General features: G+C 44.2%; 1 protein-coding gene across 1 annotated transcript in view; it reads right to left on the bottom strand.

Annotated features, from left to right (window-relative positions):
- frem1b (Fras1 related extracellular matrix 1b) overlaps window positions 1-18,130 on the bottom strand; it is a gene marked incomplete at its 3' end in the record, with an annotated part of 95,584 nt that overhangs the window by 57,698 nt on the left and 19,756 nt on the right. The window contains 1 exon segment of the mRNA XM_079559057.1: window positions 1-74. This exon segment is cut by the window's left edge and continues 268 nt beyond it. Coding sequence (XP_079415183.1) covers window positions 1-74 — 74 coding nt within the window.

The following is an 18,130-nucleotide window of genomic DNA, read 5'->3' as shown; positions in this document are numbered from 1 at the left end:
GTCGCTGTCGTCATGGCGATAGACCACGTCCCCGCGGCGCAGGTCGGCCACGCGGAACATGAAGGACTTCACCCCTGGAACCGAACCACACGAACATGAGGAGCAAGATGCAGCAAAACAGCATCAAACAGAGCAAAAAAGTCACAACGAAAGGTTATTGGACAAAACCTTTAAAGTGCATATTTAACACGATCATATTTAGGATTCTGATGAAGACAGTTTTCTTTAGTTTCACTTCCTCATAGACACAGACGGCATTGTGTCATGGAAGGGGGCGTGGCTTCGCCGAGGGGGAAAATAGAATCTTTTGGGAAACAACATTTTTCACTCTTATATTGCTGGGTTGCAGGTGACATCACAGCGTTCTAAAGGCCTATAATATTATATAGAGGAAAAATTATTTTGTTTTTGAGGAAATTTTTGGTCTTGTACAGAGAGATCTTGGACCCAGTGACTGATATTAAAGATCATTTTTTAAATTCATATATTTTCTTTTTAGCTATGACTTGTGAAAGTGTAATGTTATTAATAGGAAAAACTGGCTCTTGCCCCCCGCTGGGTCCGATGACATCATCACATTCTAGAACCTGCAACCCAGCAATATAAACTTATTTATCACATAAATAAAGTCAAGTGTAAATCAGGCCCATATGGATATTTTCTCACAGCAGATTGTTCAGTAAAAGTGAAAAAACGGCAGTTGTGGCTAGCACTAGCTAACCGTTAGCATTAGCACAATGCTAACATAAGGTACCAAGTTAGCATTAGCCCTTATTAAAGGGGGGTATTATGCAAAATGGACTTTTTCAAGCTTTCCATCATGTTATTCTGTCACTCCCTCATTAAAAACATGCCTGAAGTGTTGCCTTGGCACATTCACATATTTCTGAGTAATCTGTAAAAACTCTGATGGCGGCCATTTTAGGGATAGGTTTGCCTGAGTCCTCCTAGGAACGCCCCCACCTCCTGGAGACGCCTCCGAGCTTTCGTCACCAGCCGAGTAACCAACCACTGCTCCTCAGCAGAACCCCCTCCCCACTGATGCCACAGACAGCGTGTGGAGGGGGCGTGTCTAAAGGCTCAGAGGTTCTTAAAGAGACAGAGGCCTATTTCAAGACATTCACTACAGCCATTTTGAGAGAGACATTTTATACAAGGCAGTTATTCTAATTTACTGCATTTACAGACCAACAGAAGGTTTGTCATCATTGTAGTGTGATATAGACTGGTGCTATGGGACTGACAAAAGCAGAACACCCCCTCTTTAAGTAGTTTTTGAATAATTAGAGAAAGTTTCGATTTTTTTCCCCCTTAACTGTTTTCAAACATGACCATATATGGGCGATTCCAGAGATGCCTCTGTATTAGGGATGGGCGGATCAATACCAAAGTATCAATATATTGATACCAAACGACTATTTTTAAAGTATCGATATTGGGCAAAAAGCATCGATACTAATTTGCATATGTAAAAAGAGGCGGGGCAGCAATTATCAACACAAAAGGATGATTTATTTCTTTGTTCTGAGTCAAAACAGTCACAACAGCAAAGGATTGAACTGAGCCGGGCATATCACACTATCACATTTAATTTAAAATGTTGTTAATGTATTTAATTTCACATTAGTATTGTTTAATTAACCAGTTAAAGTAATATAATTTTAATTGACCAGTTAATTATATAAAATAACCAGTTTTATAAATGTATATTGATTGAAATACATTCACCCATGTGAAATGACCAGTATCGGTATCGACAAAAATGACCCCAAAAGTATCGGTATCGTATCGATTCCAAAAAATGTGGTATCGCCCGTCCCTACTCTGTATCTATTGGAACAGGACACAGAAGAAGCTAAACTGTTGCCGTGCCGACCATGTGAAGTCAATGGAAATGAGTCAAACTGCTGTGTTTCCTGTTTCTATGTCACTTCCTGTCAGCAGCGCAAACATCCAAAATAAATAACTGTTTCTGCCACTGACGCGAACCTCTTAACCCCCACCTGAACATGTTCTCCAAATCTAAACGCTTCTTCAAAACAGAGGCAAAAAACAGAAGAAAAATGAGGATGGAAATTGACAAAAATGACAAAAAAGTGACAAAAAAACAGCAAAAAAGTGACTAAAATTCAGCAAAAAAGCGACAAAAATTCAGCAAAAAATGTGACAAAACAGCAACAAAAAAGTGACAAAAATCCAGCAAAAAAGTGACAAAAATCCAGCAAAAAAAGTGACAAAAATCCAGCAAAAAAAGCGACAAAAATTCAGCAAAAATGTGACAAAACAGCAACAAAAAAGTGACAAAAATCCAGCAAAAAAAGACAAAAATCCAGCAAAAAAAGACAAAAATCCAGCAAAAAAAGTGACAAAAATCCAGCAAAAAAAGTGACAAAAACCCAGCAAAAAAAGTGACAAAAATCCAGCAAAAAAAGACTAAAATTCAGCAAAAATGTGACAAAACAGCAACAAAAAAGTGACAAAAATCCAGCAAAAAAGTGACACAAAATCCAGCAAAAAAAGTGACAAATATCCAGCAAAAAAAGACTAAAATTCAGCAAAAATGTGACAAAACAGCAACAAAAAAGTGACAAAAATCCAGCAAAAAAGTGACAAAAATCCAGCAAAAAAAGTGACAAAAATCCAGCAAAAAAAGCGACAAAAATTCAGCAAAAATGTGACAAAACAGCAACAAAAAAGTGACAAAAATCCAGCAAAAAAAGACAAAAATCCAGCAAAAAAAGACAAAAATCCAGCAAAAAAAGTGACAAAAATCCAGCAAAAAAAGTGACAAAAACCCAGCAAAAAAAGTGACAAAAATCCAGCAAAAAAAGACTAAAATTCAGCAAAAATGTGACAAAACAGCAACAAAAAAGTGACAAAAATCCAGCAAAAAAGTGACACAAAATCCAGCAAAAAAAGTGACAAATATCCAGCAAAAAAAGACTAAAATTCAGCAAAAATGTGACAAAACAGCAACAAAAAAGTGACAAAAATCCAACAAAAAGTGACCAAAATCCAGCGAAAAAGTAACAAAAGTACCATAAAAAAAAGTGACAAAAACACATAAGGGAAATAAAAAGTGACGACAATGGCAAAGAGGAGAGAATGCATTTGGTTTTGGCGGGTGGTAAGAGGTTAAGTCATGTTTTCAAAGCCCAAACTGCAGCTGAACATGTTCTAACCATGACTCTGGTGTTTTTGAGGAGCTTCTGCAGCAGAACCTTTGAGCATTATCACAATGTTCTTATAAATGTAACTGTTCTTTTTATCCACACTGAATCACAAACCCTGTAATCTGTGTCTAAACCAGGCGGCTGACAGTTTCAGTAGAACCTCCCGGAGGTGCGGCTCGGGCTGGAGCGCTGCCAGGCCACTAGGGGGCGGTATCTTGGCCGTGGTTCAGTGCGTGGCCGCTCGCCCGCCGCGGCGCCACCTTTGGGCCTAATTACCGCAGTACTCGGGGACGTCCCTCCGTCGCTAACGAGCGTCGCCCAATCTGTTCCCCGCGACCTCCGACCCCGCGCTCCTCTTCCTCTGCGGAGCTAAAGCCGGCGGCGCCGAGGGGCCCGGGACGGACGCCATGTTTGCTCCAGGCTCCCAAAACTACAACAACTACAACAGAAAACTTCATGTCCTCATTCACGGCGGGGATCTGTGTCTGGCTCCTCCCCCTCCAGCCTCTGACAGAAACAAGATGGACGAACACGCCATCCTGAGACTGAAGCTCCTCCTCTTCCTCACAGTCACATGTTTACGTCCTCACTGTCCTCACTCAGCCGCTGCACAGACAAAGGCCTGGAGACAGTCACGGAGATGTCTCTGAAACGTCCCCTGGAGATGAGGAACGTCTCCGGGTCGTCACAGGTTTGATTCCAGCAGAGTCAGACTCGTTGTCCTCCAACTGTGAGACGTTTCTGTGACGTCCCTGCAGCGTCTCCGTACATCTGGACTCTCTGAGACTCCATACGACTCTCTGAGCTCACACTGGTCTCTGACGGGTCTCGGAGACACTGCAGGGACGCCACAGAAACATCTCACAAGTTGAGGGCGTTAAAGAGTCTTCACACCTGCTGGAGACCACGCGGAGACTCGAGCCTGTTTGCCTTCGGGACGTTGCTTTTATGGACCTTTTCTGAAAATCATCATTTCTCCAGCTCTTTCGTCTCTGTCACTGAACTCATTCGTTTTATCGTCACAGATGATGAAACATTTAAGACACATAAGAAAGAAACTATATGTTTATATAAGCACGTACTGTCCATGTACAGGTATATATAAATATAACAATGATGGTACTATAGGGGCAGCAATAACCTGTTACCATCCCATATTTAAGAACATACTGTAAGACAGTATTCTAAACCTGATCCTATACATCAGAAGACTATGTAAACTTATTTCCTATGTTTGATCACGGTTATGTGTCTATATCATAAGCCATGTGTTGATTATGGTTATGTATCTATATCCTAAACCATGTGTTGATTATGTTTATGTATCTATATCCTAAACCATGTGTTGATTATGGTTATCTATATCCTAAACCATGTGTTGATTATGGTTATGTGTCTATATCCTAAACCATGTGTTGATTATGGTTATGTGTCTATATCCTAAACCATGTGTTGATTATGGTTATGTGTCTATATCCTAAACCATGTGTTGATTATGGTTATCTATATCCTAAACCATGTGTTGATTATGGTTATGTGTCTATATCCTAAACCATGTGTTGATTATGGTTATGTGTCTATATCATAAACCATGTGTTGATTATGGTTATGTGTCTATATCCTAAACCATGTGTTGATTATGGTTATCTATATCCTAAACCATGTGTTGATTATGGTTATGTGTCTATATCCTAAACCATGTGTTGATTATGGTTATGTGTCTATATCCTAAACCATGTGTTGATTATGGTTATGTGTCTATATCCTAAACCATGTGTTGATTATGGTTATGTGTCTATATCCTAAACCATGTGTTGATTATGGTTATGTGTCTATATCCTAAACCATGTGTTGATTATGGTGATGTATCTATATCCTAAACCATGTGTTGATTATGGTTATGTGTCTATATCCTAAACCATGTGTTGATCATGGTTATGTATCTATATCCTAAACCATGTGTTGATTATGGTGATGTATCTATATCCTAAACCATGTGTTGATTATGGTTATGTGTCTATATCCTAAGCCATGTGTTGATTATGGTGATGTATATCTTAATTGTACCATAATGAGCTGGTCTCAGAGAACAAACCGGAATGTAAAAGAACGGCAGTTGTAAAATTTGTGAATACGTGTAAAGGCGTCGGCATTGTGGGAAATTGAGGATTTTTAGCTAATGTTACATTTTTTAATGCTATTGAATGTTTGTTTAATCTATGTGCTTTAAGTTTCAGTTGAAACCAATCTTTTCACACGCACACTGCTGTAACTATACCACATTTCTTGCTCTTGCTCTTTTACTCAAACCTGTGGAGACGACCGGCGCCCTCACCGGAGCTGTGAAAAATAACTCCATATAAGGCAACAGGAAGGACCTGCTGACCTCGGCCCGAGCTCATCTTCTATCTCTTCGTGTCACATTTTTTCTGATATATGTTTGTAAGAACGCAGTGAGATGGTGCAGTTTCCTGGGACGCCCCGTTCGAGCACCGTGTATATTGTTAGTATAGTACAGGGACTTTAGCATGAGATAACCTGTGTTTGTAGGGAATATATCTTCTTCTAAAGCTACTGAACTCTGGCGGTTTCTCCTCAGACCTTGGGATCAACGAAGACGCTGGCGAGACCTTTTTGATACTTTAATATTTTAAACTTCACTGTTTAACTGTGTTTATAATGATCTTATGGAGTCAGACCTTATGTAAATTTAGAGTTTTAACATTTCCTGTGAAATCGCCCACAGCATCAGCTCGTCTAAGCTCAGGTAAGAGCATGTCTCAGTGTGGAAACATGGCGGCCTGTGTCAGATCAGCTGTTCCTCTGTTTAAAACACATCTGTTTGTGTTGGCGTTTGATCCCACATTGACTCTGTGTCTTTTTAGTCTCTGTTCTCACATCGGGCCTTTTTGCTTTGGCACTTTGGGCATCTGGCGTCGTTGTAAATGCGCCGCAGATGAAGTTGACATTGACGGTTCCTGCTCTGCACCGTCGCCGTGGCTACAGGACACGCCCCCGGGAGTTTCCGCTCCTTTAGCCTCAGATTCCAGCCCATATGTCGCCGCCTCTGACCGTGATCGTTCCTCTGGCTGAAAGGCCTCTCCATCGGCCGCCATCGCACACAGAGCTCATCTGTGCTCAGAGAGAAGACGCTGGACTTTGGGGCAGCGTTTGTTTCATGTGGATAGTCTCAGTAATATTATATATAAACATATAAACTGTAAACTAAGACACATGTTTTATATTTCAGGATGTTTGACACAAGGCCTCATTCAGTTATCCAGAGGGTTGTTGAGTTCTGGAGATATTTGTTTTGTAATACATGCAGTTCTTATATTTGAAGAGTTCAGTGGAGCTAGGCTAGTGCTAGGCTAGTGCTAGGCTAGTGCTAGGCTAATGCTAGGCTAGTGCATGTCTATGGTAACTAGTAGCCTGCATTAAAAACCTCTTCCTCCAAACGTTGCCATATCTGATTTGTAGAAGCTCCTTTGTGAATTCCATGTGTAGTGATGTAAACAAACTACTGTAGATCCGGTCACCGAGCAGATCACTCCGCCGCCGCCGCCGCGTCGCTACAACCAGGAAGCTGCTCAGATATGAGTTCTTTAAAACATGATTCAGTCACACAGACGTTTATATGGTTAGTCTGATGTTATATAATAGTATAAGTGATGTTCCTCAGGTGCTCTGTGCTCGGGTCAGACTGTTTGTAATGCAGGCTACTAGTTACTATAGACATGCACTAGCCTAGCACTAGCCTAGCACCACTAAACTCTTCAAATATAAGCACTGCATGTATTAAAAAATATATACACTGCGTTCCAAATGATTATGCAAATTGGATTTTTGTGTCAAAAAGATTTAAAAAAAAACAATAATAATGAAACTCATGGATGGTGTCGTGTCTCGGGGCTCTATGAATCACTGACATTAATCTCAGAGACCTGGGATGATTAGTTTTCAGGTTAAGCCCAGTTAAGGGAAAAACTACTGAAAAAGGATGTTCCACTTTATTATGCAGATCATCATTTTCAAGCAATATGGGAAAGAAAAAGGATCTTTCTGCTGATGAAAAGCGTGAAATAGTTGAATGCCTTGGTCTAGGTATGAAAACCTTCGATATTTCATGAAAGATGAAGCGTAATCATCAAACTGATAAGAGATTTGTGGATGATTCAGACACACTCGGGTTTGTGCAGATAAAGGCACAATATGGACGGTTTCTGCCAGACAAACACATCAGATTAAGAGAACAGATGCTACAAAGCAGCATACAGGTATTTGAAGCTGCTGGTGCCTCTGGAGTCCCCCAAACATGAAGGTGTCGGACCCTCCAGAGGCTGCAGTTGTGCATAAACCTTCTATCCGGCCTCCCCTAAACTGTTCATTGAAGCTGATGAACAGAAACGGCTGCAGTGGCTCAGAAATACATGAGACTCATTTTCAAACAGTCTTGTTCACTGATGAGGCCGTGTGACCCTGGATGGTCAGATGGATGGAGGAGTGGATGGAGGTGAATGGCCACAATGTCCCAACAAGGCTGTGACGTCAGTAAGGAGGGGGCGGAGTCATGGGGAGACAACTGGTCAGTCCCTTTAGGATCCCTGAAGGTGTGAAAATGACCTCTTTCTGACTGACCACTGTCTTCTATGCTACAAAAAGAAGAGCCGTGTTTTCCCGAACAAGATCCTCTTCATGATGACAACGCACCATGTCCTGCTGTAAAGAAAACCTCTGCATCACTGGCTGCTATGGGCAGAAAAGGAGAGAAACTCATGATGTGGACCCCCTCCTCCCCTGACCTCAGCCCTATTGAGAACCTTTGGAGCCTCAACAAGAAAAACTTCTATGAGGGTGGGAGGCAGTTTTCATCCAAACAGCAGCTCTGGGAGGCTATTCTGACATCCTGCAAAGAAATCCAAGCAGAAACTGTCCAAAAACTCACAAGTTTAATGGATTTAAGAATGTTGAAGCTGCTTCACACAAGGGCTCCTATGGTCAAATATAACTTGACCTGTTAATATTTTTTTGATTGAAATATCTTTTGATTTCAGTAAATATGACCTCCTAATGCTACCAATACAACAAATGACCATTTTCAGTAAATTACAAGCTTTAAAATGTATTGAAACGATGAGTTGCATAATAATTTGGAACAGTGGATTTTGAGGTTTTTACTATATTTATTTTTGAAATAAATACTGTTTTCACTAGGAATTTTTTTCCACCACATTTAAATGATCCTCGACCAGTTAAAGACTTGAAAATGATGCTGACTCTCATTTGAGTTGACAATTTAGAAAATCTTAGAAAAATGTCATTTGCATAATAATTTGGAACGCAGTGTATATCTCTCTGAAAGTCTGTTATTGACAAGAGACGCTGATATTGTGACCTCGCGATCCTAAATGCTGCAGGTCCGCGACACCGGGACCCGCCTTGGGAATCGAGTCTCTGCCGTTGGGAAAATCGTCTGGTCGTTTCCGCTCCTTTAAGCTTGAGTTCGAGGACCATGTGTCGCGGTTTAACCTTCAGTGTCCTCGAGTTCATTCCAGCAGAAGCACAAAAGACGTCTTTCTAAATGTGCTCTGGTCTTTAGTGAAGTCACAGGAATGAGTAAACAGTGTCTGCTTTGACTAACGCCTCCCAAACATTTACATCTGAGCATTTATCGGCCACAGCATGTAAACATTCACAGGACAGGGAGGAGTAAGTGAGTGCACCCCCTGAATCTGACTGAACTGTGGTTTAGTGAAGAGGAATGATCCAAGATTCATCCTGATCGTTGTGAGCGTCTGATCTGACACTACAGGAAATATCTTTAAGGTCCTTCAACATCCTTGAACTCGGTCTTTTCAATATAGTTTTGACCCTTTTGACTCAAACCCTGGGTAACCACGGTAACGGTCTAAAGACTGAGGTAGTTGGTTTCTGGTTTCTGGTTAATATCTCTGTAATGGCTCGACTTATCCACATGAAACATAAACTGTCCCACAGTTTAACGCCTCCTCTGTCGGCACAGACGACTCTTCAGCTCAGACATGAACGTGCAGGTTTGGACCCAAGCCTTCACAAACAAAGATCAGCTTTTTGAAGGCTGTAAAATGGATCTAAAGCCCCCGGTCGCCGCGGTGACGCCCCCGGTCGCCGCGGTGACGCCCCCGGTCGCCGCGGTGACGCCTTGGCGAGCGCTGACCTTCCGTCTGCGCCGCTGCCGTGGCTCCGAGCGGCGGCCGCAGCATATGCCGCTCACACACACGCGGCTAATCAGGGGGAAAGCAGCGCACGGGCCGAGGGGCGTGCACGTGCTGCAGTGTGTGTGTGTGTGTGTGTGAGAGCGTGCACGTGAGAGCGAGCACGTTCACAGACGAGCGAGCGCCGAGAACAGCAGGTCAGAAACGCTCGCGGACACGACGAGCTTCCACTACAAACACAAGTGACATCATCTGCAGACCCCACACTCTTCACATAGACCCTTTAACTGTGACATCATCAGTGACATCATCTGCATACCCCACACTCTCCACATAGACCCTTTAACTGTGACATCATCAGTGACATCATCTGCAGACCCCACACTCTCCACTCACATAGACCCTTTAACTGTGACATCACCAGTGACATCATCTGCATACCCCACACTCTCCACATAGACCCTTTAACTGTGACATCACCAGTGACATCATCTGCAAACCCCACACTCTCCACATAGACCCTTTAACTGTGACATCACCAGTGACATCATCTGCAAACCCCACACTCTCCACATAGACCCTTTAACTGTGACATCATCAGTGACATCATCTGCAGACCCCACACTCTCCACTCACATAGACCCTTTAACTGTGACATCACCAGTGACATCATCTGCATACCCCACACTCTCCACATAGACCCTTTAACTGTGACATCACCAGTGACATCATCTGCAAACCCCACACTCTCCACATAGACCCTTTAACTGTGACATCATCAGTGACATCATCTGCAGACCCCACACTCTCCACTCACATAGACCCTTTAACTGTGACATCATCAGTGACATCATCTGCAGACCCCACACTCTCCACTCACATAGACCCTTTAACTGTGACATCATCAGTGACATCATCTGCAGACCCCACACTCTCCACTCACATAGACCCTTTAACTGTGACATCATCAGTGACATCATCTGCATACCCCACACTCTCCACATAGACCCTTTAACTGTGACATCACCAGTGACATCATCTGCATACCCCACACTCTCCACATAGACCCTTTAACTGTGACATCACCAGTGACATCATCTGCAAACCCCACACTCTCCACATAGACCCTTTAACTGTGACATCATCAGTGACATCATCTGCACACCCCACACTCTCCACATAGACCCTTTAACTGTGACATCATCAGTGACATCATCTGCACACCCCACACTCTCCACATAGACCCTTTAACTGTGACATCATCAGTGACATCATCTGCATACCCCACACTCTCCACATAGACCCTTTAACTGTGACATCACCAGTGACATCATCTGCATACCCCACACTCTCCACATAGACCCTTTAACTGTGACATCATCAGTGACATCATCTGCAGACCCCACACTCTCCACATAGACCCTTTAACTGTGACATCATCAGTGACATCATCTGCATACCCCACACTCTCCACATAGACCCTTTAACTGTGACATCATCAGTGACATCATCTGCAGACCCCACACTCTCCACATAGACCCTTTAACTGTGACATCATCAGTGACATCATCTGCAGACCCCACACTCTCCACATAGACCCTTTAACTGTGACATCATCAGTGACATCATCTGCATACCCCACACTCTCCACTCACATAGACCCTTTAACTGTGACATCATCAGTGACATCATCTGCAGACCCCACACTCTCCACATAGACCCTTTAACTGTGACATCATCAGTGACATCATCTGCAGACCCCACACTCTCCACTCACATAGACCCTTTAACTGTGACATCATCAGTGACATCATCTGCATACCCCACACTCTCCACATAGACCCTTTAACTGTGACATCACCAGTGACATCATCTGCATACCCCACACTCTCCACATAGACCCTTTAACTGTGACATCATCAGTGACATCATCTGCAAACCCCACACTCTCCACATAGACCCTTTAACTGTGACATCATCAGTGACATCATCTGCATACCCCACACTCTCCACATAGACCCTTTAACTGTGACATCACCAGTGACATCATCTGCATACCCCACACTGTCCACATAGACCCTTTAACTGTGACATCACCAGTGACATCATCTGCAGACCCCACACTCTCCACATAGACCCTTTAACTGTGACATCACCAGTGACATCATCTGCAGACCCCACACTCTCCACATAGACCCTTTAACTGTGACATCACCAGTGACATCATCTGCATACCCCACACTCTCCACATAGACCCTTTAACTGTGACATCATCAGTGACATCATCTGCATACCCCACACTCTCCACATAGACCCTTTAACTGTGACATCATCAGTGACATCATCTGCATACCCCACACTCTCCACATAGACCCTTTAACTGTGACATCATCAGTGACATCATCTGCATACCCCACACTGTCCACATAGACCCTTTAACTGTGACATCATCAGTGACATCATCTGCAGACCCCACACTCTCCACATAGACCCTTTAACTGTGACATCATCAGTGACATCATCTGCATACCCCACACTCTCCACATAGACCCTTTAACTGTGACATCATCAGTGACATCATCTGCATACCCCACACTGTCCACATAGACCCTTTAACTGTGACATCATCAGTGACATCATCTGCAAACCCCACACTCTCCACATAGACCCTTTAACTGTGACATCATCAGTGACATCATCTGCAGACCCCACACTCTCCACATAGACCCTTTAACTGTGACATCACCAGTGACATCATCTGCATACCCCACACTCTCCACATAGACCCTTTAACTGTGACATCATCAGTGACATCATCTGCATACCCCACACTCTCCACATAGACCCTTTAACTGTGACATCACCAGTGACATCATCTGCATACCCCACACTCTCCACATAGACCCTTTAACTGTGACATCATCAGTGACATCATCTGCATACCCCACACTCTCCACATAGACCCTTTAACTGTGACATCACCAGTGACATCATCTGCAGACCCCACACTCTCCACTCACATAGACCCTTTAACTGTGACATCATCAGTGACATCATCTGCAGACCCCACACTCTCCACATAGACCCTTTAACTGTGACATCACCAGTGACATCATCTGCATACCCCACACTCTCCACTCACATAGACCCTTTAACTGTGACATCATCAGTGACATCATCTGCAGACCCCACACTCTCCACATAGACCCTTTAACTGTGACATCATCAGTGACATCATCTGCATACCCCACACTCTCCTCTCACATAGACCCTTTAACTGTGACATCATCAGTGACATCATCTGCATACCCCACACTCTCCACATAGACCCTTTAACTGTGACATCACCAGTGACATCATCTGCATACCCCACACTCTCCACATAGACCCTTTAACTGTGACATCATCAGTGACATCATCTGCATACCCCACACTCTCCACATAGACCCTTTAACTGTGACATCATCAGTGACATCATCTGCATACCCCACACTCTCCACATAGACCCTTTAACTGTGACATCATCAGTGACATCATCTGCATACCCCACACTGTCCACATAGACCCTTTAACTGTGACATCATCAGTGACATCATCTGCAGACCCCACACTCTCCACATAGACCCTTTAACTGTGACATCATCAGTGACATCATCTGCATACCCCACACTCTCCACATAGACCCTTTAACTGTGACATCACCAGTGACATCATCTGCATACCCCACACTCTCCACATAGACCCTTTAACTGTGACATCATCAGTGACATCATCTGCATACCCCACACTCTCCACATAGACCCTTTAACTGTGACATCACCAGTGACATCATCTGCAAACCCCACACTCTCCACATAGACCCTTTAACTGTGACATCATCAGTGACATCATCTGCAAACCCCACACTCTCCACATAGACCCTTTAACTGTGACATCATCAGTGACATCATCTGCAAACCCCACACTCTCCACATAGACCCTTTAACTGTGACATCATCAGTGACATCATCTGCAAACCCCACACTCTCCACATAGACCCTTTAACTGTGACATCACCAGTGACATCATCTGCATACCCCACACTCTCCACATAGACCCTTTAACTGTGACATCATCAGTGACATCATCTGCAAACCCCACACTCTCCACATAGACCCTTTAACTGTGACATCATCAGTGACATCATCTGCAGACCCCACACTCTCCACATAGACCCTTTAACTGTGACATCATCAGTGACATCATCTGCAAACCCCACACTCTCCACATAGACCCTTTAACTGTGACATCATCAGTGACATCATCTGCATACCCCACACTCTCCACTCACATAGACCCTTTAACTGTGACATCATCAGTGACATCATCTGCATACCCCACACTCTCCACATAGACCCTTTAACTGTGACATCATCAGTGACATCATCTGCACACCCCACACTCTCCACTCACATAGACCCTTTAACTGTGACATCACCAGTGACATCATCTGCATACCCCACACTCTCCACATAGACCCTTTAACTGTGACATCATCAGTGACATCATCTGCAAACCCCACACTCTCCACATAGACCCTTTAACTGTGACATCACCAGTGACATCATCTGCATACCCCACACTCTCCACATAGACCCTTTAACTGTGACATCATCAGTGACATCATCTGCAAACCCCACACTCTCCACATAGACCCTTTAACTGTGACATCACCAGTGACATCATCTGCATACCCCACACTCTCCACATAGACCCTTTAACTGTGACATCATCAGTGACATCATCTGCATACCCCACACTCTCCACATAGACCCTTTAACTGTGACATCACCAGTGACATCATCTGCAAACCCCACACTCTCCACTCACATAGACCCTTTAACTGTGACATCATCAGTGACATCATCTGCATACCCCACACTCTCCACATAGACCCTTTAACTGTGACATCACCAGTGACATCATCTGCAAACCCCACACTCTCCACTCACATAGACCCTTTAACTGTGACATCATCAGTGACATCATCTGCATACCCCACACTCTCCACATAGACCCTTTAACTGTGACATCATCAGTGACATCATCTGCAAACCCCACACTCTCCACATAGACCCTTTAACTGTGACATCACCAGTGACATCATCTGCATACCCCACACTGTCCACATAGACCCTTTAACTGTGACATCATCAGTGACATCATCTGCATACCCCACACTCTCCACATAGACCCTTTAACTGTGACATCACCAGTGACATCATCTGCATACCCCACACTCTCCACATAGACCCTTTAACTGTGACATCATCAGTGACATCATCTGCATACCCCACACTCTCCACATAGACCCTTTAACTGTGACATCATCAGTGACATCATCTGCATACCCCACACTCTCCACTCACATAGACCCTTTAACTGTGACATCACCAGTGACATCATCTGCATACCCCACACTCTCCACATAGACCCTTTAACTGTGACATCATCAGTGACATCATCTGCATACCCCACACTCTCCACATAGACCCTTTAACTGTGACATCATCAGTGACATCATCTGCATACCCCACACTCTCCACATAGACCCTTTAACTGTGACATCATCAGTGACATCATCTGCAAACCCCACACTCTCCACATAGACCCTTTAACTGTGACATCACCAGTGACATCATCTGCATACCCCACACTCTCCACATAGACCCTTTAACTGTGACATCACCAGTGACATCATCTGCATACCCCACACTCTCCACTCACATAGACCCTTTAACTGTGACATCACCAGTGACATCATCTGCATACCCCACACTCTCCACATAGACCCTTTAACTGTGACATCATCAGTGACATCATCTGCAGACCCCACACTCTCCACATAGACCCTTTAACTGTGACATCACCAGTGACATCATCTGCAGACCCCACACTCTCCACATAGACCCTTTAACTGTGACATCATCAGTGACATCATCTGCAGACCCCACACTCTCCACATAGACCCTTTAACTGTGACATCATCAGTGACATCATCTGCAGACCCCACACTCTCCACATAGACCCTTTAACTGTGACATCATCAGTGACATCATCTGCAGACCCCACACTCTCCACATAGACCCTTTAACTGTGACATCACCAGTGACATCATCTGCATACCCCACACTCTCCACATAGACCCTTTAACTGTGACATCATCAGTGACATCATCTGCAGACCCCACACTCTCCACATAGACCCTTTAACTGTGACATCATCAGTGACATCATCTGCATACCCCACACTCTCCACATAGACCCTTTAACTGTGACATCATCAGTGACATCATCTGCATACCCCACACTCTCCACTCACATAGACCCTTTAACTGTGACATCATCAGTGACATCATCTGCAGACCCCACACTCTCCACTCACATAGACCCTTTAACTGTGACATCATCAGTGACATCATCTGCATACCCCACACTCTCCACATAGACCCTTTAACTGTGACATCATCAGTGACATCATCTGCATACCCCACACTCTCCACATAGACCCTTTAACTGTGACATCACCAGTGACATCATCTGCATACCCCACACTCTCCACATAGACCCTTTAACTGTGACATCATCAGTGACATCATCTGCAAACCCCACACTCTCCACATAGACCCTTTAACTGTGACATCATCAGTGACATCATCTGCATACCCCACACTCTCCACATAGACCCTTTAACTGTGACATCACCAGTGACATCATCTGCATACCCCACACTCTCCACATAGACCCTTTAACTGTGACATCACCAGTGACATCATCTGCAGACCCCACACTCTCCACATAGACCCTTTAACTGTGACATCATCAGTGACATCATCTGCATACCCCACACTCTCCACATAGACCCTTTAACTGTGACATCATCAGTGACATCATCTGCACACCCCACACTCTCCACTCACATAGACCCTTTAACTGTGACATCACCAGTGACATCATCTGCATACCCCACACTCTCCACTCACATAGACCCTTTAACTGTGACATCACCAGTGACATCATCTGCATACCCCACACTCTCCACATAGACCCTTTAACTGTGACATCATCAGTGACATCATCTGCATACCCCACACTCTCCACATAGACCCTTTAACTGTGACATCATCAGTGACATCATCTGCAAACCCCACACTCTCCACATAGACCCTTTAACTGTGACATCACCAGTGACATCATCTGCATACCCCACACTGTCCACATAGACCCTTTAACTGTGACATCATCAGTGACATCATCTGCATACCCCACACTCTCCACATAGACCCTTTAACTGTGACATCACCAGTGACATCATCTGCATACCCCACACTCTCCACATAGACCCTTTAACTGTGACATCATCAGTGACATCATCTGCATACCCCACACTCTCCACATAGACCCTTTAACTGTGACATCATCAGTGACATCATCTGCATACCCCACACTCTCCACTCACATAGACCCTTTAACTGTGACATCACCAGTGACATCATCTGCATACCCCACACTCTCCACATAGACCCTTTAACTGTGACATCATCAGTGACATCATCTGCATACCCCACACTCTCCACATAGACCCTTTAACTGTGACATCATCAGTGACATCATCTGCATACCCCACACTCTCCACATAGACCCTTTAACTGTGACATCACCAGTGACATCATCTGCATACCCCACACTCTCCACTCACATAGACCCTTTAACTGTGACATCACCAGTGACATCATCTGCAGACCCCACACTCTCCACATAGACCCTTTAACTGTGACATCACCAGTGACATCATCTGCATACCCCACACTCTCCACATAGACCCTTTAACTGTGACATCACCAGTGACATCATCTGCATACCCCACACTCTCCACATAGACCCTTTAACTGTGACATCACCAGTGACATCATCTGCAAACCCCACACTCTCCACATAGACCCTTTAACTGTGACATCACCAGTGACATCATCTGCACACCCCACACTCTCCACATAGACCCTTTAACTGTGACATCACCAGTGACATCATCTGCATACCCCACACTCTCCACATAGACCCTTTAACTGTGACATCACCAGTGACATCATCTGCAAACCCCACACTCTCCACATAGACCCTTTAACTGTGACATCACCAGTGACATCATCTGCAAACCCCACACTCTCCACATAGACCCTTTAACTGTGACATCATCAGTGACATCATCTGCATACCCCACACTGTCCACATAGACCCTTTAACTGTGACATCATCAGTGACATCATCTGCACACCCCACACTCTCCACATAGACCCTTTAACTGTGACATCATCAGTGACATCATCTGCATACCCCACACTGTCCACATAGACCCTTTAACTGTGACATCATCAGTGACATCATCTGCATACCCCACACTGTCCACATAGACCCTTTAACTGTGACATCACCAGTGACATCATCTGCATACCCCACACTCTCCACATAGACCCTTTAACTGTGACATCATCAGTGACATCATCTGCATACCCCACACTCTCCACATAGACCCTTTAACTGTGACATCATCAGTGACATCATCTACATACCCCACACTCTCCACAGAGACCCTTTAACTGTGACATCATCAGTGACATCATCTGCATACCCCACACTCTCCACATAGACCCTTTAACTGTGACATCATCAGTGACATCATCTGCAGACCCCACACTCTCCACTCACATAGACCCTTTAACTGTGA

This window comes from Gobius niger (genome assembly GCF_951799975.1).
Source record: "Gobius niger genome assembly, chromosome: 6".
NCBI lineage: Eukaryota > Metazoa > Chordata > Actinopteri > Gobiiformes > Gobiidae > Gobius > Gobius niger.
This window is presented reverse-complemented; position numbering and strand designations above follow the sequence as displayed.